The sequence below is a fragment of the Macaca thibetana genome, chromosome 15, assembly GCF_024542745.1.
Source record: "Macaca thibetana thibetana isolate TM-01 chromosome 15, ASM2454274v1, whole genome shotgun sequence".
Lineage (NCBI taxonomy): Eukaryota > Metazoa > Chordata > Mammalia > Primates > Cercopithecidae > Macaca > Macaca thibetana.
In genome coordinates, this window is record NC_065592.1 from 2,297,486 (window position 1) to 2,318,984 (window position 21,499).

Sequence of the window (21,499 nt, forward strand, 5' to 3'; positions counted from 1 at the left end):
AACCCCTGGCTCAGAGAACAGTCGGGGCTCAGGTCAACAGGGCTCCCTTTTGAGCCAACCGCTAAGTCCAGCCTCTGGCGTCTGTGCCTCTCACTGTGCCTGCACGTGACAGGGTGACAGCGGGAAGACGCTGGAAGGCCTGAGGTCAGGCAGAGAGAGAGGCCGGAGTCACCAGAGCAATGACCGAGCCTCTCTTAGAGGTCAGCTCCTCCCGCCTCCGCCCTGCCTGCATCTCAGCTTGGTGCGTCCTCCCGCCTTCTCTGCCCCCAGATGCCTCTGATTGTTCTCAGGGAGCTGGTCCAGCAACCTGACCTGCCCTCAGCAGCAGTGGCAGCGTTCCTTAGGCTTCCCCTGAAGGCTGATGTCTTTGTTCCCTGCTGGAAAATTCTCCATCAGTTCATCAGCAAATAGTTCTTTCACCTCTCAAATCTTACCAGATGAATTTCTTTCTTAATAATTTATTGAATGTAAATTCATATAAGATCAATGTTTTAAAGTGAGCAGTTCAGGGGCAGTTGGTGCAGCTGCCTCCTCCATCTCGTCCAGGACACTCAGCACTCCAGAGCAAATCCCTGAACCTAGTGACCACGAATCCCTCCCAGCATCCCCCAATCCCTGACTCATGGTGAAATGGTGGGCAAATCGTGCTGCCTTTCTCAAACCTTAGTTCCCTCAGAGGTCAAAGTCATTGTTTGGAAAAAACTTCGCCTATCTTAAGCCCCTCTAAAAACGTGAGGTCAGGTATTGCTATAATATATTTGTATTTTGCAAGATTACCACATTAGAGCCAATATTAAAAATCAAACACATTATTTCTAAACACCTTATAAACTTTGAAAATCCACAGTACTCTTGGAACTATGCTTAACATCTGCAAATGCCTCAATGCCACCCAGTCCCTGGCCGCTAACCTCCCAGGGGCCATCACACCCTCCTGTACCTCCACACCCTTTCCATCTCTGAGTGTTGATCACCTTACAGCCATACCAGCATCCACAAGGCCAGAGGACCTGAGCTCCCTCTCTTTGCCTTTTCCCTGGAAAACACCCCTATCTAGGTTCTCTCTCTTCCCTACCCGTGAAGGGACAAGGCCCATTCAATTCTGAGAGTCATCCTCAGGCTCTGGGCCCAGGGGTTCTTCATCTTTGGCATGGGAGAACCCTGAGGTCAGAGACAGTGAATCCCAGGGGGCCAAGAGATGAGGCAGAAGTTGTTGCTGGAAAGCCAGATCCTGGTGTTTGTACTGTCATGTATACATGTCCTTAGGATGAAGCTTCACTTGTTATCAGGGAAAGCATTTGGTAATAGCAGTGGTTACGGGACCTGGTGCTGTCAATGGTGTCAGGGAAAACACAAGTTCAGCCACACAATCATAATAGTTTCTATCTCATGTTACTCAATCTAATAAATGGATGAATAAATGAGTGGAGGATAGACGGGTTAATGAATGGATGGTGGATGGCGGATGGGCAGATGAATAGATGGATGGATGGATGGATAGATAGATTAATGGTAGATGGTAGATTGATGATGATGGATGGTTGATAGATGGGTAGATGAATGGATGGCGGATGGGTGGATGGGTGGATGCATGAATGGATGGATGAACGGATAGATGAATGTTGGATGGTGGATGGTGAGGAGAGCGCCCCCAACATGGGGGACGCGCAACGTCTTTTTACTTAATTGTTACTTTTACTTGAGACAGGGTCATTGGGACACCCAGGAGGCTGGAATGCAGCGGTGGATCTCGGGTCACTACAGCCTCAACCTCCTGGGCTCAAGCAATCCTCCTGCCTCAGCCTCCTGAGAGTTCTGGAGGGACGCACATTTCCCAGGTTGGGCACCTGGACGGGCTTAGAGTCTCAGTGCTGTTGGGAGCCCCAGAGGGACCTCGGCCACAGCCCACCTCTCATGTCTTTGGTGACTTCCGTCCAGCAGAGGAGGGGGTGCCACTCCTCACGGGGGGTGCCTGGGCAGCTCAGGGAGGTGGGTGGAGTGTCTCTGGAATGAGGTCTTGCCCAACCCACCCTGCCCGGGACACCTTCCCTCACCTGCCAGCCTGTGAGTTTCAAGAGGCTGATCTCCTTCAAGCTTCTCCCGTGTGTCAGATAGAATTCCACTCAGAATTTTTCACTTTGCAATGAAAGGCCACATTAAAATCACGTGTTTGCCAGTAACGTCAGACTTTCAAAAGCTCATGGTTTGCTTTTTGACTAAATGTAAAGCCCTGGGAAGGGTCAGGTCCGGGCCCGGAACCAACAATTAAAGGGGCCCGGCTGAGGCTTCCCTTAGCTTTGCGTCCTCATCCCAGAAGCGAAAATGACCTGGCCCCAAATATGTGCCCAAGGTCGAGGCTGGTGGTCCAGGCACTCCTGGTTCCCTGTAGTGACGTATCCAGCTCCCAAGCCGTTCCATCCTGCCCCAGGGCACCTGCCCCCTCCCCACCCACTGTGACCCCATGTCCGCCTTTCCCCCGTCAGGGCTGGTCATGCTCTGGTCCACCTAGGCCTGAAGACAGAGCTCCCCTCTGCCCTTTCCTCACCAACCCCTGGTCGGCATCCTCCCCCTTCCCCCCACACAAAGGCTCTGGGGCCCGCCAGTCCCAGGTGGCACTCACAGCCCTGAGGCCCTGGGCCCCCCAATCCTGGACACAGGAGATGAATGAGGTCAAGTGGTGTGGATCCTTGGGGGGCCAGGAACAAGGTGGGAGCTGGCCCAGAGGCTGGGGCTGGCCTGTTTGTGTTCAGGACCTCTTGAATGTCTTGGGAAGGGGCAGTGCTGGTCACCTGCGGGCTGGTCACCCCCCAGTATCCGGGACTGTGGTCATCAGAAGCAGCACTCGGTGCAAGGGCATGTCCCCGACCTTGACGGGTCAGCGCCTGAGCTCTGTCCACTCCAGCCCGGCCACCCTCCTATCTCAACCCCCCAACATAAAGGCTTGACCTGGTCCTTTGGGCCTCACCAAACCAGACACTGTCACCACGCCCACGCCACTCCTCTACCTCCCACTCCGCCTCCCGGCCCCGCCCCCACGCCTCCGCCTGCCACTCCGCCTCCCGGCCCCGCCCCCACGCCTCCGCCTGCCACTCCGCCTCCCGGCCCCGCCCCCACGCCTCCGCCTGCCACTCCGCCTCCCGGCCCCGCCCCCACGCCTCCGCCTGCCACTCCGCTTCCCGGCCCCGCCCCCACGCCGCTGCCTCCCGCTCCGCCTCCCGGCCCCGCCCCCACGCCGCTGCCTCCCGCTCCGCCTCCCCGCCCCGCCCCCACGCCGCTGCCTCCCGCTCCGCCTCCCGGCCCCGCCCCCACGCCGCTGCCTCTCTTGCTGCTTCCTGGCTCAGTCCTCCTTTTCCTGGCCCACCCCCGAGCCCCTCAGCCCTGCTTATAGATCCACCAGCTTTTAGGAAACTCGCACAGAATGCATTGGGCAGGAAAAGCCCATCCCTGCAGAGACGTGGACCCGCCCGCTGCCTCCGTTCACGTTTGTCACAAACCATCTCAACAAGGTAGCATTCCGGATGCTCCTCAGCTTGTGCCCCCAGCCCAGCTCCCTTCCCAGCTCTTTTCCACCCCAACTCTCTCTCCCATCTGGTCCCTGAGCTCAGCCTCAGTCACTCGGTGCTAAAAATGACCTCTTCCAGTGTTATTTCAGCAATATGGCAGCTTCCGGGCCTCTCCCAGGCAACCCCACTCCTGAGGGTCCTGGTCCCAACAGGGAGATCAAGGTGAGTCCAAGCGTGCAAGCTGCTGCCATCGACTGAGCTCTGCTCCGGGCACTGTGACACCAGCTTTTCATGCCTATGTCGCTTACTGCTGGAAGAACCCAGTGGCGTGGGTACTGTTCTCATTTCTATGCAGAAACAGAGCCTTGGGATTAAGGATTTTGCTCGCCGTTGCACAGTCAGGAAGTGGACCAGGCTGGGGCAAGGGCAGATCCAGGCAGGAGGGGCTTCAGCAGTGGAAGAGTTTGGAGACCTGAGACACCACCTTGCCAGGGCTCTCCAGGGTAACAGAGGGTCTCAAGCTTAAGCTCACAGCTGGGTGGGAAATCTGGCAAAGGAAGGGCACCAGGCCAGCCTGAGAGTGGAGAGAGGGGCCATCGGAGAAAAAGAGAGCCCATTCTCTCTTCCCTGCTGGGGCCCTGTGTAGGTCAGACCCCTTGAGGTTGTCCCGTGGTCCCTGACCCCCATCCCTTTCGTCCCCTTCGGACTTTTTCTTGCGGCTTCATTGTCGGTCGCTCTGCTGCTGGGCCCCAAGCCCGCCTGCTTTCCTCGGTCCATCTGCTGTGAACCCACCAGTGTACTCATCACGTCAAATTCCTTGCTTTCCATGTCTAGGATTTCCATCTGGTTCTTTATTCCCTTTTAATTTCTTAAAACTTCACCGAGGTGAAATTCACAGAGTGTAAAATAACCGTTTTGAAGTGTACAATTGTGTAGCAATGAGTCCATACACCCTGGTGCATATCCATGACCTCTTTGCAGTTCCAAAACATTCCTGTCGCCCCCAAAGGAAGCCTCATCTCCAGCAGCATTGGCCCCCCACTGTCTGTCCCTAAGGATTTACCTGTTCTGGACATTTCCTATCAACGGAATCATACAACATGTGACTTTTTGTGACTGGCTCCTTTCATTTAGCACGTTTTCAAGGTTCTTCCATGTTGTAACATGGACCAGTGCCCTGTTCCTTTTCTTTTTTTTCTTTTTTTTTTTTTTTTGAGACGGAGTCTCGCTCTGTCACCCAGGCTGGAGTGCAGTGGCCAGATCTCAGCTCACTGCAAGCTCCGCCTCCCGGGTTCACGCCATTCTCCTGCCTCAGCCTCCCGAGTAGCTGGGACTACAGGCGCCTGCCACCTCGCCCGGCTGTTTTTGTATTTTTAGTAGAGACAGGGTTTCACTGTGTTAGCCAGGATGGTCTCGATCTCCTGACCTCGTGATCCGCCCGTCTCGGCCTCCCAAAGTGCTGGGATTACAGGCTTGAGTCACCGCGCCCAGCCCCTTTTCTTTTCTTTTTTTTTTTTTTTTTTTTTTTTTTGAGACGGAGTCTCACTCTGTCGCCCAGGCTGGAGTTCAGTGGCCGGATCTCAGCTCACTGCAAGTTCCGCCTCCTGGGTTTATGCCATTCTCCTGCCTCAGCCTCCGGAGTAGCTGCACTACAGGTGCCCGCCACCACACCCAGCTAGTTTTTTGTATTTTTTAGTAGAGACGGGGTTTCACCGTGTTAGCCAGGATGGTCTCGATCTCCTAACCTCGTGATCCGCCCGTCTCGGCCTCCCAAAGTGCTGGGATTACAGGCTTGAGCCACCACGCCCGGCCTAGCCCTGTTCCTTTTCATAGCTGAATAATATTCTACCATTTGAATAGACACCATGCTTTTCTGCTTTTTTTTTTTTTTTTTTTTTTTTTTTAGATGGATTCTTGCTCTGCCACCCATGCTGGAGTGCAGTGGCACAATCTCGGCTCACTGCAAACTCTGCCTCCCAGGCTCAAGCAATTCTCCTGCCTCAGCCTCCCTAGTAGCTGGGATTACAGGTGCACACCAACATGATGCCAGGCTAATTTTTGTATTTTTAGTAGAGATTTTTCACCATGTTGGCCAGGCTGGTCTCAAACTCCTGACCTCAGGTGATCCACCCACCTTGGCCTCCCAAAGTACTGGGATTACAGGCATGAGCCACCTCGCCCCGCCAACCCCATGCTTTTTATCCACTCATTGTTTGATAGACACTTGAGTTGTTTACATCTTTTGGCTATTCTGAACAGTGCAGCCACAAATATGCACACACACAACTATTTGTTTGAATTCCTGTTTTCAATTCAAGCAAAGTTTCTGGGTCATGGGATAATGATGTGTTTAACTTTCTAAGAAGCTGCCCATTGTTTTCCGCCGTGGACGCACTGTTTTCCTTCCTGGGTCTTTTCCATGCCTCCCATTTTGCTTCTCATCAGGTTCTTGCCTTTCAGTACCCTCTTGAGCACGTAGAGATATGTAGAATGGGTCTTTAACATCCTGATGTGCTGAGTCCACCGTCACTGTCATTTCTGGATCTGTTTCTATCGATTTTTCTCCTGCTTACGTCTCGTATGTTCTTGCTTCATTGCCTGCCTGATAATTGTTAACTGGATGTCATATTTACTTTGTGGATTTCACGTTGTTGGTTTCTTGACGTGGCAGCTGGCCTCCAGGATGGCTTCCCTTGTGTGATGCCTTCCATTGTGTATGGGCTGGACCTCGTGACCCACTTCTAATAGCTATGGCAAGGAGGAAGGGATGGCGTGTGAATCAGACACAGAGTGTGACATCAGCCCCACTGCTCCTCTTACCGCTTGCGGTGGGGAACCGTGTCACAGGCAGCCCCAGGGAGAGGCTCATGTGGCAGGAGCCTGAAATTCCCACTGGCCATTGTGGCCCACCAGTTCCAAGACATTCTCCAGAGCCCGAAGTCCCGGCCCAGAACGAGACCACAGCCTCATTGCAGACCCTGAGCCCGAACCACCCAGCTGGGCCACACCCCCACTCCTGACCCTCAGAAGTCGTTGTTTGAAGCTGTTGTGTTTGGAGACAATTTCTTATGCAGCAAGAAATAACACACTCAATTTTGTTTTTCGTTAAATAACGTTAGACTCTGTGTGGCTGCAGTTAAATTGTTTTAACATGTTGGATCTTCCCCATACTTGCTTTTAATTGTATTCGGATGGGTTCAGAACAGCCCTTGCTAACCCCGCTACCAGTGCAGTCTCTTTCTGAGAATTATGCCTGCTGCCCCGTGTATTCTGAAGGCTTTCTCCTTGGCTGTGTGAGTTCTAAGAGTCACTCAGTTGACCAGTTCCAAGGTTTCCTCCCTGCCCCTCTGTGTGTCTCCTGAGCGCTCCGTGCAGCCTCTCCTCTCCGAAGCTTTGCCCAGCAAAGTCGAGTCCCTCCACCTCCCCACACTCTAATACTCTTCTCCTCAGTGTGTGTGGGGTGGGACCCTGGGATCTGTTTGGGTTCGTTTGCCCTGAGCCAGGCCTTGCTGGGGTCATATAGCTCAGTGCTCATGTCCGTCTCTCAGGGATCACGATCCTTCGCTGCCTGTTGTCAAATATCCAGAAAGCACTGCTTCTGAAAACTCCTGGGCTTCTAGTTGTTCAAGGTGGGTAAATACGACACCTGCTATTGTACATTAGCCAGGAGGGGAAGTTTGCGTTGTATTGTTATTTTGTAGCTTTTGTTTTGAAATAGCTATAGATTCATGGGAAGCTGCAAAAATAGTACAGAGGGGTACTATGTGCCCATTGCCTGCTGTGCATAGCTACAGTCAGACCTCACATAAGTAATGTGCGAAAATTTACATAGCCATACGTTGTGCAGGACCAGGAAATTGATGTGGATGTGGTCTACAGGTCTTATTCATATTTCACCAGTTTTATATTTGCTTTTGTTTTTTCTGTTTGTTTTGTTTTGTTTTGTTTTTGTGATGGAGTCTCACTCTGCCGCTCAGACTGGAGTGCAGTGGCCGGATCTCAGCTCACTGCAAGCTCCGCCTCCCGGGTTTACGCCATTCTCCTGCCTCAGCCTCCCGAGTAGGTGGGACCACAGGCGCCTGCCACCTCGCTCGGCTAGTTTTTTTTCGTATTTTTTAGTAGGGACGGGGTTTCACCATGTTAGCCAGGATGGTCTCGATCTCATGACCTCATGATCCGCCCGTCTAGTTTTATATTTGCTTGTGTGTGTGGTTCTATGCAAGTTTTTACCTGTGTAGATGTGTGTAACCACCGCCACAATCAACATATAGAATGGTTCCATCCCCACAGAGGTCTCTTGTGTTACCCCTTTAGAGACACACCCATTCCCCAGGCCCAGCCCTTGGCAGCCACTAATCAGCTTTCAATTCCTATAATGTCATTTCGAGAATATTGTATGAACACTCATAGAGTATGCGACCTTTTGGGATTGGCCTTTTTCACTCAGTGTAGTTCCCTTGAACGTCCTCCTGCTGCTGTGGGTATCAGCAGTTCACCCCGTTTTATGGCTGAGTCTCCCATAAGGCGGATGTACTCGTCTGTCTAACCGTTCATTCACGGATGGTGGTTTCCAGTTATTAGCTATTACAGGCAAAGCTGCTGTGGACAATTGTACGCAGGGTTTTCTGTGTCCATTTATCCCATTTGTCTGGGATAAATGCCCAGGAGTAAAAGTGCCAGGCTGTAGAGTAAGCATATGCTCAGTATTTTGTTGTTGTTGTTGTTTGACACGGAGTCTTTGTCACCCAGGCTAGAGTGCAGTGGCACAATCTCAGTTCACTGCAACCTCCGCCTCCTGGGTTCAAGCAATTCTCCTGCCTCAGCCTCTTGAGTAGCTGGGACTACAGGTGCCCACCACCACCACACCCAGCTAATTTTTTGTATTTTTAGTAGGGACGGGGTTTTGCCATGTTGGCCAAGTTGGTCTCGAACTCCTGACCTCAGGTCATCCACCCACCTTGGCCTCCCAAGGTGTGGGGATTAAAGGCGTGAGCCACCATGCCTGGCCCAGCATAGGCTTAGTTTTAAAAGAAACTTCCAGCTGGGTGTGGTGGCTCATACTTGTAATCTCAGCACTTTGGGAGGCCAAGGTGGGAGGATCTCTTGAGCCCAGGAGTTCAAGACCAATCTGGCCAACATAGTGAGACCCAGTCTCTAGTATTGAAACTTAAAATTTTTTCAATAAAAGATAAAAGCAACTTACAATTTCCAGCATGGCTGTACCATTTTAGAGCCACTCAAAGTATGGATTTCTCAACATTATGAGAGATCTAGTTTCTCTGGTACAGTCCCTACTTTTCATTGTCACTGTCCTAATAGCTGGGCTGTGATATCTCACTGTGGCTTTAATTGGTGCTCCTTGATAGTCAATGACATTGAGCATCCTTTTAGGTGCTTATTTGCCACCCTAGATCTTCTTTGGGGAGATGTTCCTTCATGGTTTTTGCCCATTTTCTTTCTTTTTTTTTTTTTTGAGACGGAGTCTCGCTCTGTCACCCAGGCTGGAGTGCAGTGGCTGGATCTCGGCTCACTGCAAGCTCCACCTTCCAGGTTTACGCCATTCTCCTGCCTCAGCCTCCCGAGTAGCTGGGACTACAGGCGCCCACCACCTCGCCTGGCTAGTTTTTTGTATTTTTTAGTAGAGACGGGGTTTCACTGTGTTAGCCAGGATGGTCTCGATCTCCCGACCTTGTGATCCGCCCTTCTCAGTCTCCCAAGTGCTGGGATTACAGGCGTGAGCCACCGCGCCCGGCCTGTTTTTGCCCATTTTCCAGGTGAATTTTATTTTTGCTGTTGAGTTTTCAAAGTTCTTTATATCTTCCAGACACCAGTCCTTTGTTGGATATGGAACTTTGAAATGTTTTCTCCCCATTTGTAGCTTGTCTCTTCATCCTCTTTTTTTTGAGAAGGAGTCTCACTCTGTCACCCAGGCCGGAGTGCAGTGGCACGATCCCAGCTCACTGCAACCTCTGCCTCCTGGGTTCAAGTGATTCTCCTGCCTCAGCCTCCTGAGTAGCTGGGATTACAGGCACGTGCCACCAGGCCTGGCTAATTTTGTATTTTTAGTAAAATGGTGTTTCGCCATGTTGGCCATAGGTGGTCTCGAACTCCTGACCTCAGGTGATCCACCCACCTCGGCCTCCCAGAGTGCTGGGATTACAGGTGTGATCCATCACGCCTGGCCGTCTTCATCTTCTTAACAAGGTCTTTCTGGAGCAAGAGTTTCAGATTTTGATGCAGTATGATTTATCAGTTTTTTTTTCTTTTGTGGATCTTGCATGTGGTGTCAAGTCTAAGAATTCTTTTCCTAGCCCTAAGTCCTGAAGATTTTCTCGTACGCTTTCTTCTAAAAGTTGTATAGTTTTTGGTTTTATTTAAACTATGAGTGAATGCATATGTCAGGTGTGAGGTTTTAGATGGAGGTTCCTTGTTTGCATGGGATTGATTGCACGTGACGAATTGCTCCAGCACCATTTGTTGCAAAGACTGTCCTTTTCTTAGAGGGACTCCTGCTTGCCAGGCCTCTGGTTTAATAAAACATGACCAGAGTGACTCCATCTTAACATGAATAGCTAGACACTCACAAGGCACCTGTAAGGTTATATAACGAGGCTGTGCTGCTCGATACTGACTACAACAATTTCCTGTTTCTCTGCCTAAAGGACACCACCACCCCCATCCAGAGCATGATGTGCCAGGACCTGGGTGGGTCTCACAGCACATGAGCTCAGCGTGGGTAACAGGTAGCAGCTGTGTCCATGGTTGGGAACCCTGGGGAGCTGACAACTGGCTTCCTGTGGGCTGATTTTTAATTTCTTGGGTTTTTTTTTTTTTTTTTTTTTTTTTTTTGAGAAGGAGTCTCACTCTATCGCCCAGGCTGGAGTGCAGTGGCGCGATCTTGGCTCACTGCAAGCTCCGCCTCCTGGGGTCACGCCATTCTCCTGCCTCATCCTCCCGAGTAGCTGGGACTACAGGCACCCACCACCTCGCCCGGCTAATTTTGTTTGTATTTTTAGTAGAGACAGGGTTTCACTATGTTAGCCAGGATGGTCTCGATCTCCTGACCTCATGATCCGCCCGCCTCAGCCTCCCAAAGTGCTGGGATTACAGACCTGAGCCACCGCGCCCGGCCTTCTTGTTTTTTTTTATTTGTTTGTTTGTTGTTTGTTTGCTTTGTGTTTTTGAGACAGGGTCTCGTTCTGTCACTCAGGCTGGAATGCAGTGGCGGGATCTCAGCTCACCGCAACTTCCGCCTCCCAGATTCAGGCGATTTTATGCCTCAGCCTCCCGAGTAGCTGGGATTACAGGCACGTGCTTATGGTCTGAAAATAGCCACATTCTAAGCTGACCACCAATTATAACTGCAAAACATTTATGCCCAAACGGGGCATCTCCCACCAAGCCTGCAGAGCGTCCCGATGACCTGGGAGTGCAGCAGGCTGTCTTTGCTCACAGATAACGTCCACGAGCAGGCTGAGGCTGAAGGGCGAATGGTCATCCATCACACTAGGAGCCCCTATCTTTAGCAAGTGCATCTGCACGATCCAGGTTTCACTGTAGCCCCTTATAGCTTCTTACGAGCAGACACACTCACAGAGGACGGGCGTCCCTCCTCCTGCTCACTGAGGTTGCCCGGCTCTGGTACCGAGTTCATTTCCTATAAACTTGTTTTCACTGTGCTTTGTGAGTCACCTTGAATTCTCTCCTGTGTGAGAGCCAAGAACCCATTCTTGGGGTCTGCACCAGGACCCTCTTTTCCGACAGCACTTCCCCCACGCACTGTTCTTGCAGCTTTGTTAAAGGTCTGTTGTTGTAGGTGTGTGAGTCCGTGTTTGGGTTTTCTATTTCTCATTGATCTATGTGCCCATTTCTCTACCAATACCACACTCTTGGTTACTACTGATAATAGTGCTTGTCAACTTGGGTAGACTAACTCTTTACACTTTATTCTTCTTCAAAATGGCTTTAGCTATTGTAGCTCCTTTGCCTTGACATACAGATTTTGGAAAAAAATTGTCTGTATATCTATATACGGTGGGGTGCGGTGGCTCATGCCTGTAATGCCAGCACTTTGGGAGGCCGAGGTGGGCAGATCACTTGAGGTCAGCGGTTTGAGACCAGCCTGGCCAACATAGTGAAACCCCCTCTCTACTAAAAATACAAAAATTAGCCAGGTGTGGTGGTGGGAGCCTATCATCCCAGCTAATCGGGGGGCTGAGGCAGCAGAATCACTTGAACCTGGGAGGCAGAGGTTGCAGTGAGTCAAGATTGTGCCACTGCACTCCAGGCTGGGCAACAGAGCAAGACTGTGCCTCAAAATAAATAAATAAATAAATATATAAAAAATATATATATATTATATAAAAATATATAATATATAGATATATGTGTGTCTCTCACACACACAATTATATATATATGTGTGTGTGTGAGACACACATATATCTATATCTATCTACAAAATAGCTATCTGTCTACAAAATATCTTGCTGATAATTTCATAGGAATTGCATTAAATCTCTAGGTTGAGTTGGGGAGAGCTAACATCTTTGCTGTGTTGAACCTTCCAGCCCATGAACACATCGTGCCTGTCCATTTCCTTAGGTCTTTGATTTCCTTCATTGGGTTCAGAGTTTAAGTCCTGTCCATCTTTGCTGAGATTCGTGCCTCCATGCTATATATGTGATTACAAATCCTGAATTTCCAGTTTTGGGTTCTGTGTACTCCTTGACACTGTGGGAACACGATGGATTTTTGTGCGATTGACCTTGCTGACCTCGCTCGGTTCTAGGAGGGGTTTTGTAGAGTTCTTGCAATTTTGTATCCGGGCAACGATGTCATATACGAATAGGGACAGGTATACCTCCCCCTTCCCAATCTGCGTGCCTTTAGTTACCATTTCTTGCCTAGCTGCCCTGGCTGGAATGACCTACTCTGACGGATGGGAGAGAGGGAGTGGACACCCGTGTCTTGCCTCAGGACTCAGGTGCTCTCCAGGAGTGAGATACAGGCTCAATTGTAAGTTATAAAGTGATGCTTCCCTGTGAGAAAAAGTGCTTCCAATATAGACTGTGGGACAAAGTCTGAAAGTCCACTGCCTCCCGTTTCTACCCCGTCTTGCCTGTGAGTCAGAGAGAAACAGTGCTAGCACGCACTGTGCACCTGTCCAGAGGCTGGCTGTTTGAGGGGCACGGGTGTGCACGCCTGGGGATGGCTAAGTGGAAGGTACAGGTCAGGATTATGAACGTGCAGACAGCCACCCACTGGCATGACGTCTGTGGCATCCTGGGGCGGCCATGGGGCTCTCAGGCCCTCTGCCTGCCCCACAGGCCATACTCCTGCCCTGGGCACAGCTGTCCTCAGTGCTGGCCTCTGACCCGACATAGCCCCGTCCCAGAAGGTGCTCCCATCACTGGCTGCCAGCCTGGACCCGACCCAGGCTCCTCCCACCTGAGGCCCTGCCAGGAACTGCCCAGCCCGGACACAGAGGAGGTTCCCGGGTGGACGTAGGGAAGAGCCTCCCATTGTCCCAGTGGAGGAAGCTGCCCCACGGGCCGAGGATGAGTCACGGGTTCGAGGAACCGCATGGCAAGGCTGTGGGCAGGGCTTTTATCTGCCCTCCTCCTACATAAGGCCCTCTGAGCCCACACTGCCTCAGCATCCCTCTCGCTCAAGAGCTCAGAGCCACCCAGAGCTGCAGCCATGCCATGCCTCCTGCTCACCCTGGGCGTGGCCCTGGTCTGTAGTGTCCAGGCCACGGACATGCCCCAGACCAAGCAGAACCTGGAGCTCCCAAAGGTTTGAGGCTGGGGGAGCGGGCGCTTTACCGTGGGAAGCCTGGGGTGGGTGGGAGCTGCGGGCAGGCGGGAAGCCCAGAATCTCAGAAACCTACAGGAGGCTCAGAATGGATGCCATGACATCAGGAACCCCTCAGCCCTGCTCTCCATCTTTAGGGTGGCCTCTCTGGTTTCCCAGCATCCTAGGTGACTCATTATTTGGGCTTTGGAACACTCCTGAGTTAGCACACACTGGTGAATTTCCATAGCCCAGCGTCTGGTAGACAACAGACCACCATCCAGTGCTCACTGTACCCATCCCAGTTAGACTCCGCCCCGCCTGCACCGGTTGCCACGAGAGCCATGGTTGGGGGGAACCCCGTGCAGCCCAAGGCCCCCTCAGTTGGCAGGGACCTGGCACTCCATGGCCATGGCCACCAACAACGTCTCCCTCATGGTGACGGTGAAGTCTGCTCTGAGGGTCCACGTCACCTCGCTGTGGCCCACCCCCGAGGACCACCTGGAGATCGTTCTGCACAGACGGTGGGTTCCTAGTCATTGGGACTGGGGCTTGGCGGGGGCTCAGTCTCCCCCCGCAGGGGTCCAGGACTGGGTGGGGTGAGCAGAGCTGGACTCAGCCCCAGGCATTTTCTGACGCCAGGGGCTTCACTGTGGCCCCTGCATGAGGGTGGGGTGGAAAACCCGGGCTCCAGATGTTCCCTGTCCCCTTGGAGCCCCTGCCCCAGGCTCTGGGCCAACAGCCGACCACACAGTGCAGCCTCAGGTCAGACTGAGGAGAAGGTCGGGCGGCTGTGGGCTGCGGTGCTCCTGGGACCCGGGGAAGTTCCTGTACCTGATTTTAGGGGTGACAGTGAGGGCAACTCCAATTCAAGTGGCCACTCATTCTCTTGTCACCACCTTCCAGGGAGAACAACAGCTGTGTTGAGAAGAAGGTCCTTGGAGAGAAGACTGAGAATCCGAAGAAGTTCAAGATCAACTGTGAGCATCCCCAGGCCCCAAGCGCTGGCTCAGTGCTGGCAGGCTGGCCACGCTCTCCCACAGGCGGCTCTGCTGGGGGAGGAGGGAGTGGGGCCTGGCCTGTGCCAACTCTCTCCGCTTCAGGGAGTCAGAGTGTTTGCTCCAGTCAGCCCGATACTGACCCCAAAGGCATATTTTACCTGGAGGGCGGGGGATGCACTAATTCTTGGCATGACAGTGGCAGGACGTGGGTCTGCACTGTGCCCAGGCACGGGGGACAGGCACTTTGTGTGCACTGTTCACTCTGGCCTCACAACAGGCCAGGGAGGCTGCAGGCAAGCAGATGGGCAGGTGAGAAGGTGGGCAGGTGAGAAGGTGGGCAGGTGAGAAGGTGGGCAGGCGAGAAGGTGGGCAGGCGAGAAGGTGGGCAGGTGGGCAGGTGAGAAGGTGGGCAGGTGAGAAGGTGGGCAGGTGAGAAGGTGGGCAGGCGAGAAGGTGGGCAGGTGGGCAGGTGAGAAGGTGGGCAGGTGGGCAGGTGGGTAGGCGGGCAGGTGAGAAGGTGGGCAGGTGGGCAGGTGGGTAGGTGGGCAGGCAAGAAGGTGGGCAGGTGGGCAGGTGAGAAGGTGGGCAGGTGGGCAGGTGAGAAGGTGGGCAGGTGAGAAGGTGGGCAGGTGGGCAGGTGGGTAGGTGGGTAGGTGGGCAGGTGAGAAGGTGGGCAGGTGGTCAGGTGAGAAGGTGGACAGGTGGACAGGTGGGCAGGTGGGTAGGTGGACCGGTGGGCAGGTGGGCAGGTGGGTAGGTGGGCAGGTGAGAAGGTGGGTAGGTGGGCAGGTAGGCAGCTGGGCAGGTAAGAAGGTGGGCAGGTAGGCAAGTGGGCAGGTGGGCAGCTGGGCAGGTGAGAAGGTGGGCAGGTGGGTAGGCGGGCAGGTGAGAAGGTGGGCAGGTGAGAAGGTGGGCACGTGAGAAGGTGGACAGGTGGGCAGGTGAGAAGGTGGGCAGCTGGGCAGGTGAGAAGGTAGGCAGGTGAGAAGGTGGGCAGGTGGGCAGGTGGGTAGGCGGGCAGGTGAGAAGGTGGGCAGGTGAGAAGGTGGGCAAGTGAGAAGGTGGACAGGTGAGAAGGTGGGCAGGTGGGCAGGTGGGTAGGCGGGCAGGTGAGAAGGTGGGCAGGTGAGAAGGTGAGCAGGTGGGCAAGTGAGAAGGTGGACAGGTGGGCAGGTGAGAAGGTGGGCAGGTGGGCAGGTGGGTAGGCGGGCAGGTGAGAAGGCGGGCAGGTGAGAAGGTGGGCAAGTGAGAAGGTGGACAGGTGGGCAGGTGAGAAGGTGGGCAGGTGGGCAGGTGGGTAGGCGGGCAGGTGAGAAGGTGGGCAAGTGAGAAGGTGGACAGGTGGGCAGGTGAGAAGGTGGGCAGGTGGGCAGGTGGGTAGGCGGGCAGGTGAGAAGGTGGGCAGGTGAGAAGGTGAGCAGGTGGGCAAATGAGAAGGTGGACAGGTGGGCAGGTGACAGGTGGGCAGGTGGGCAGGTGGGTAGGCGGGCAGGTGAGAAGGCGGGCAGGTGAGAAGGTGGGCAAGTGAGAAGGTGGACAGGTGGGCAGGTGAGAAGGTGGGCAGGTGGGCAGGTGGGTAGGCGGGCAGGTGAGAAGGTGGGCAGGTGAGAAGGTGGGCAAGTGAGAAGGTGGACAGGTGGGCAGGTGAGAAGGTGGGCAGGTGGGCAGGTGGGTAGGCGGGCAGGTGAGAAGGTGGGCAGGTGAGAAGGTGAGCAGGTGGGCAAGTGAGAAGGTGGACAGGTGGGCAGGTGAGAAGGTGGGCAGGTGGGCAGGTGGGTAGGCGGGCAGGTGAGAAGGCGGGCAGGTGAGAAGGTGGGCAAGTGCGAAGGTGGACAGGTGGGCAGGTGAGAAGGTGGGCAGGTGGGCAGGTGGGTAGGCGGGCAGGTGAGAAGGTGGGCAAGTGAGAAGGTGGACAGGTGGGCAGGTGAGAAGGTGGGCAGGTGGGCAGGTGGGTAGGCGGGCAGGCAGGTGAGAAGGTGGGCAGGTGAGAAGGTGGGCAAGTGAGAAGGTGGACAGGTGGGCAGGTGAGAAGGTGGGCAGGTGGGCAGGTGGGTAGGCGGGCAGGTGAGAAGGTGGGCAAGTGAGAAGGTGGACAGGTGGGCAGGTGAGAAGGTGGGCAGGTGAGAAGGTGGGAAGGTGGGCAGGTGAGAAGGTGGGCAGGTGGGCAGGTGAGAAGGTGGGCAGGTTGGCAGGTGGGTAGGCGGGCAGGTGAGAAGGTGGGCAGGTGGGCAAGTGGGTAGGCGGGCAGGTGAGAAGGTGGGCAGGTGAGAAGGTGGGCAGGTGGGCAGGTGAGAAGGTGGGCAGGTGGGCAGGCGGGCAGGTGGGTAGGCGGGCAGGTGAGAAAGGTGGGCAGGTGGGTAGGCTGGCATGTGAGAAGGTGGGCAGCTGGGCAGGTGAGAAGGTGGGCAGGTAGGCAAGTGGGCAGGTGGGCAGCAGGGCAGGTGAGAAGGTGGGCAAGTGAGAAGGTGGACAGGTGGGCAGGTGAGAAGGTGGGCAGGTGGGCAGGTGGGTAGGTGGGCAGGTGAGAAGGTGGGCAGGTGGGCAGGTGGGTAGGCGGGCAGGTGAGAAGGTGGGCAAGTGAGAAGGTGGACAGGTGGGCAGGTGAGAAGGTGGGCAGGTGGGCAGGTGGGCAGGTGGGTAGGCGGGCAGGCAGGTGAGAAGGTGGGCAGGTGAGAAGGTGGGCAAGTGAGAAGGTGGACAGGTGGGCAGGTGAGAAGGTGGGCAGGTGAGAAGGTGGGCAGGTGAGAAGGTGGACAGGTGGGCAGGCGGGCAGGTGGGTAGGCGGGCAGGTGAGAAGGTGGGCAGGTGGGCAGGTAGGCAGCTGGGCAGGTGAGAAGGTGGGCAGGTAGGCAAGTGGGTAGGTGGGCAGGTGAACAGGTGGGCAGGTGAACAGGTGAACAGGTAGGCAGGTGGCTAGGTGAACAGGTGGGCAGGTGGGCAGGTGGGTAGGTGGCTAGGTGAACAGGTGGGCAGGTGGGCAGGTGGGCAGGTGGGTAGGTGTACAGGTGGGCAGGTGGGTAGGTGAACAGGTGGGCAGGTGGGTAGGTGAACAGGTGGTTAGGTGAACAGGTGGGCAGGTGGGTAGGTGAACAGGTGGCCAGGTAAACAGGTGGCCAGGTGAACAGGGGGGCAGGTGGGCAGGTGAACAGGTGGGCAGGTGAACAGGTGAACAGGTGGGCAGGTGGGCAGGTGAACAGGTGGGCAGGTGGCCAGGTGGGCTGCTGTTCCCGCGGGCCTGGCTGCCTCCTGCTGACGGTGGGGTTACAGATCTGGCCTGGGCCGTGCTCCCAGCCTGGTTGCGGGAGGAGAGGCTACAGCACGTCCTGGCTCCACTGAATTCTCCCCAACAATTTGTGACATTTTGTTCTATTTTGTTAATTATTTTTTTTTTTTAAATACAGAAGTGGTCAGGGTCTGGGCTCTCTTATCCCCTCGTGGGCACATTTTCCCAGCAAATACAGTTTGCTTCTTATGCTTGGGACTTGCCTCAGGCCCTTCTGACCCTGCTTGCCCTCCCCAGAATCGAGCCACTCTCCAAGGTCCATTTCTTCTCCCTCTTCCCACCCCTCTGCCCTGTTCCCGTGCCGTCTCCCGCTGTCCTCACCCGTATGTGACTTCTCAGCTGGAATCTCTCCAGGTCAGAGCCTGCCTGCCTCCGGTGTCTGCCTCTCCACTGCACACCTGGCCTCTCCCCTTCAGCCAGGGCTCCATGGTCCTCCATGTTGCCTCTTCTCTCCTTTTCTCCCTGGATTCCCTGGCCATGGCCCACCCCAGGAGCCACATCCCACGGTGTCAGTGGACGAGGAAGCCACTTAGTGTGGTGGGACGTCCACACATCTGCCCAAGACTCTGCTGAGATGGAGGCTTCATCTTCCTTTTGGTTCTTCTCTTCTTTCCCCAGATATGGGGGCGAACGAGGCTATGCTGCTTGATACTGACTACGACAATTTCCTGTTTCTCTGCCTAACGGATACCACCACCCGCATCCAGTGCTTGATGTGCCAGTACCTGGGTGGGTCTCACAGCATGGGAGCTCAGTGTGGGTGAGAGGTAGCAGCTACGTCCATGTCTGGGAACCCTGGGGAGCTGACAACTGGCTTCCTGTCCACCTCGGTGCCTGTGGGCTGATTTTTTCTTCATTTTTTTATTTGTTTGTTCACTTTGTTTTTTTGAGACAGGGTTGCATTCTGTCACTCAGGCTGGAGTGCAGTGGTGCGATCTCGGCTCACTGCGACGTTTGCTTCCTAGATTCAAGCGATTCTCCTGCCTCAGCCTCCCAAGTAGCTGGGATTACAGGCGCGTGCCACCATACCTGGCTAATTTTTGTATTTTTAGTAGAGACGGGGTTTCACCACGTTGGCCAGGCTGGTCTCCAACTCCTGACCTCAAGTGATCCACCCGCCTCGGCCTCCGAAAGTGCTGGGATTGGATTACAGGCATGAGCCACCAGGCCCGGCCAGGCTGTTTTTCTCCAGTGCTTCATCGAGTCCTCTGACAAAGCAAGGAGCTGATATGGGGCCAGTGGGACAGTCGCCAGTCAAGGGGCTGGGCTTGGTGGAAAGATTAATGCTCACTGGACATCCAGTCAAAACACCCTGAAACCTATGATGCTCTCGACCAAACGAAGGCCAGGAATACCAAAATAGCCACATAGGCACAGCCCTCCCCTGTGTTTCCCAGCACACCGTTTCCTCTGAGATCACACAGGTGTCTTCTTGATCGGCCTCAGCCGTGCTTGGTGAGAGCCGGGCACTGGGGGAAGCAGGCACTGTGCTCTCCTCCCGTGACGCTGTAGACACCGTCCTGAGCTGTGTGGGCCCCAGCGATGCCCAGAGCTGCCCAGAGCGGAGCAGAGGGGGCTGGGCCCAGGAGTGGGAGCTGGGGACAGGGAACCTGGAGGCCAGGTGGACAGAGCCCCAGAGACCGCCCTAGGAACCTACTCCAGACCAAACTCTGCCTGACCTGGGAGCACTGGGGCCTCCTTCTCTGCCCTCCCTCCTCAGGCAGGGCCCCTGGAGCTCCCCAGCTCTCATGGAAGCCCCAGGGACCCAGGACTGACCCAGCCTCCTCCACAGCCAGAGTCCTGGTGGAGGACGACGAGATCATGAAGGGATTCATCAGGGCTTTCAGGCCCCTGCACAAGCGTCTATGGTACTTGCTGGACTTGAGAAAGACGGAAGGTGAGCTCCGCCCAGGACACGCCCAGCCTCGGCTGGAGGAGATGCTGCTTCTTTCTCAGCCCGAGCCCCCTGCTGGCTCTGTAGTACTCAGGTCACTCCTTGTTGGCCCTTCCCTAGTTCTCCCCCAGCCTCCTGGGGTGCAGAGCCACCCTGAGGTGGGGTCCCACCCCCTCCCACCATCTTTTCACTCCCCTCTCTAGCCCTGGGACTGCTGTGTCCCCAGCTGTCTCTTCTCTCGCTGACGCCTCCACTCTCCGCTCTCCTCCCACAGAGCCGTGCCATTTCTAGGTGAGCTCCTGCCTGGTCCTGCCTCCTGGGTAATGTATCAACCTCGCCCACTATCTGCGGCTGCCTCTCTGGGCTGCTGGGACAGACCCCACTGTGTCCAGTTCAGGGCTGACCTTGAAGGAATGAGCTTTGGTCTGGTCTTACGATTCTGGAAAGCCAGGCTGCTGACTTCCCCGTCCACCAGCCCAGCGTGTGTGTTGCAGCCATTGTATAAGTCACGGGCTCGTGCCCTACAGTTGGACCTCATGCTTTCTTTTGGGGTTGGTTGGAAATGATGGGGGCTGAAGGAGGAGGAGGGAGGATGGTTACATGGAAGGGCATGAGAAGCTGGGGACCTGTAGATCTCAGTAGCACATTCTTTCTTTTTTTAGATGGAGTCTCGCTCTGTCACCAGGCTGGAGGGCAGTGGCACAATCTCAGCTCACTGCAACCTCCACCTCCCGGGTTCAAGCGATTCTCCTGCCTCACCCCCCGGGTTGCTGGGACCACAGGCGTGTACCACCACGCCCAGCTAATTTTTGTATTGTTAATAGAGATGGGGTTTCACCATGTTGGCCAGGATGGTCTCAATCTCTTGACCTCGTGATCCGCCCCCCTCAGTCTCCCAAAGTGCTGGGATTTCAGTGCAGCATTCTTAAGGGGGTGTCCTCAAGCCCACCCACGTCCTTCCAGGGCTCCCCCACAACACCCTGCTCTTCCTCCCTCTACTTAAATAACCCAACAGCTCGCCTCCGCCTCCAGGAAGACCAGACCCCCACCCTTCCACACCTCCAGAGCAGTGGGAATTCCTCCTGCCCTTTCAAAGAATGTCCACACCTCAGAAGACAATGGCGTGGTCATCCGTGTCCCCATCTCCTTCCTGCCGCACACCTGCACCGCGGGCGTGGGGGAGCTGCTCCCTGGGGGCAGTCTCTGGCAGAGATTATTAATAAATCCATGCAGCATGTTCTGTCTGGACGCACAGTCACCGCTGGGTGTGGGATTCAGGGATGAGGGTCCGGGGTGGGGGACGGGCCCAGGCCACCGCCTGGCAGAGCCAGAGCTACTACAAACCCAGGGGCAGCTTCTGATGGAGAAAAGGCCTCAACTTTCTTATCTACAAAATAAAAGGGTCCACTTCCACAAAATTTATGAAATGTCTAGAAAAATACAACTTCCATCAGAATCGATGAGCCCAGAGGAAAACTCATAGTCTTTAATAGTGAAATGCGTTAGCAAGACAAAATTAAAATCAATGAATCTGTAATGAGCTCTTGTTAGAAAAAAAAAAAAAAGCGTTAGAATCAGGAAAGTAAGAAAATAGAATTAAGGAAGATACAAGCAAAAATGACAAAATCAGAGAAACTTGTCAAATTCATGCACCTGTGCCCCAAAGTAGGGAAGGGGTGGGCTTGGTGGGATTTAGCTCACCTGTCACAAACACCTGGGAAAAAAAATTCTAGCAACTATCAATGACCACAGATTAAGAGAAAATTGATTACGAGAATCATAAGGGATTATGCTATTTGACTCTAGAATATATTTTTTACAATGCAAAAGAGATGCTTTCAGGCAAATATAAGCCTCCAAAACAGATCAGAGAAAACTAGAGACAGAGTAGGTAAGGACCCTTCTCAAGGCAGACAGACATACGCGGTCAAGGGTCTGTGTCCCAGCCCGGCCCCCGGCATTGACAGCAGCCAGGCAAGGGCCGGAGATCTCCTGCTCCTTTTGGGAACAGATGAAACCAGGC

General features: G+C 54.4%; 3 protein-coding genes across 8 annotated transcripts in view; 2 read left to right on the forward strand and 1 right to left on the reverse strand.

Moving 5' to 3' along the window:
* The window catches only part of PIERCE1 (piercer of microtubule wall 1), a 40,632-nt gene extending 37,703 nt beyond the window's left edge, over positions 1-2,929 (reverse strand). Inside the window, exon 1 of one of the 2 annotated variants that reach the window (XM_050760472.1) lies at positions 2,925-2,929. The gene's annotated coding sequence lies outside the window, so the exon portion shown is untranslated. Of the gene's footprint in view, positions 1-1,648; positions 1,653-2,924 lie in introns of those variants that run through there. The other variant, XM_050760471.1, reaches the window with a different exon arrangement.
* Positions 1-21,499, forward strand: part of LOC126937095 (beta-lactoglobulin-2) — a 175,103-nt gene that overhangs the window by 100,962 nt on the left and 52,642 nt on the right. The window lies entirely within an intron of this gene.
* LOC126937105 (glycodelin-like) lies at positions 3,341-20,713 on the forward strand. Of its 5 annotated transcripts, none has more exons than XM_050760401.1 (7): positions 3,341-3,506; positions 3,653-3,725; positions 14,205-14,278; positions 18,201-18,311; positions 19,375-19,479; positions 19,751-19,767; positions 20,139-20,713. In XM_050760401.1, exons 1-6 carry the CDS (start codon positions 3,419-3,421, stop codon positions 19,765-19,767), a joined length of 468 nt encoding a protein of 155 aa, XP_050616358.1. In that variant the 5' UTR covers positions 3,341-3,418; the 3' UTR covers positions 20,139-20,713. The 5 variants fall into 5 exon arrangements, with proteins under 5 accessions (XP_050616358.1, XP_050616357.1, XP_050616359.1 ...); XM_050760400.1 differs by having other exon boundaries at positions 20,492-20,713; XM_050760404.1 differs by lacking the exon at positions 3,341-3,506 and adding exons at positions 12,414-12,521; positions 13,608-13,822 and having other exon boundaries at positions 3,659-3,725; positions 19,751-20,713.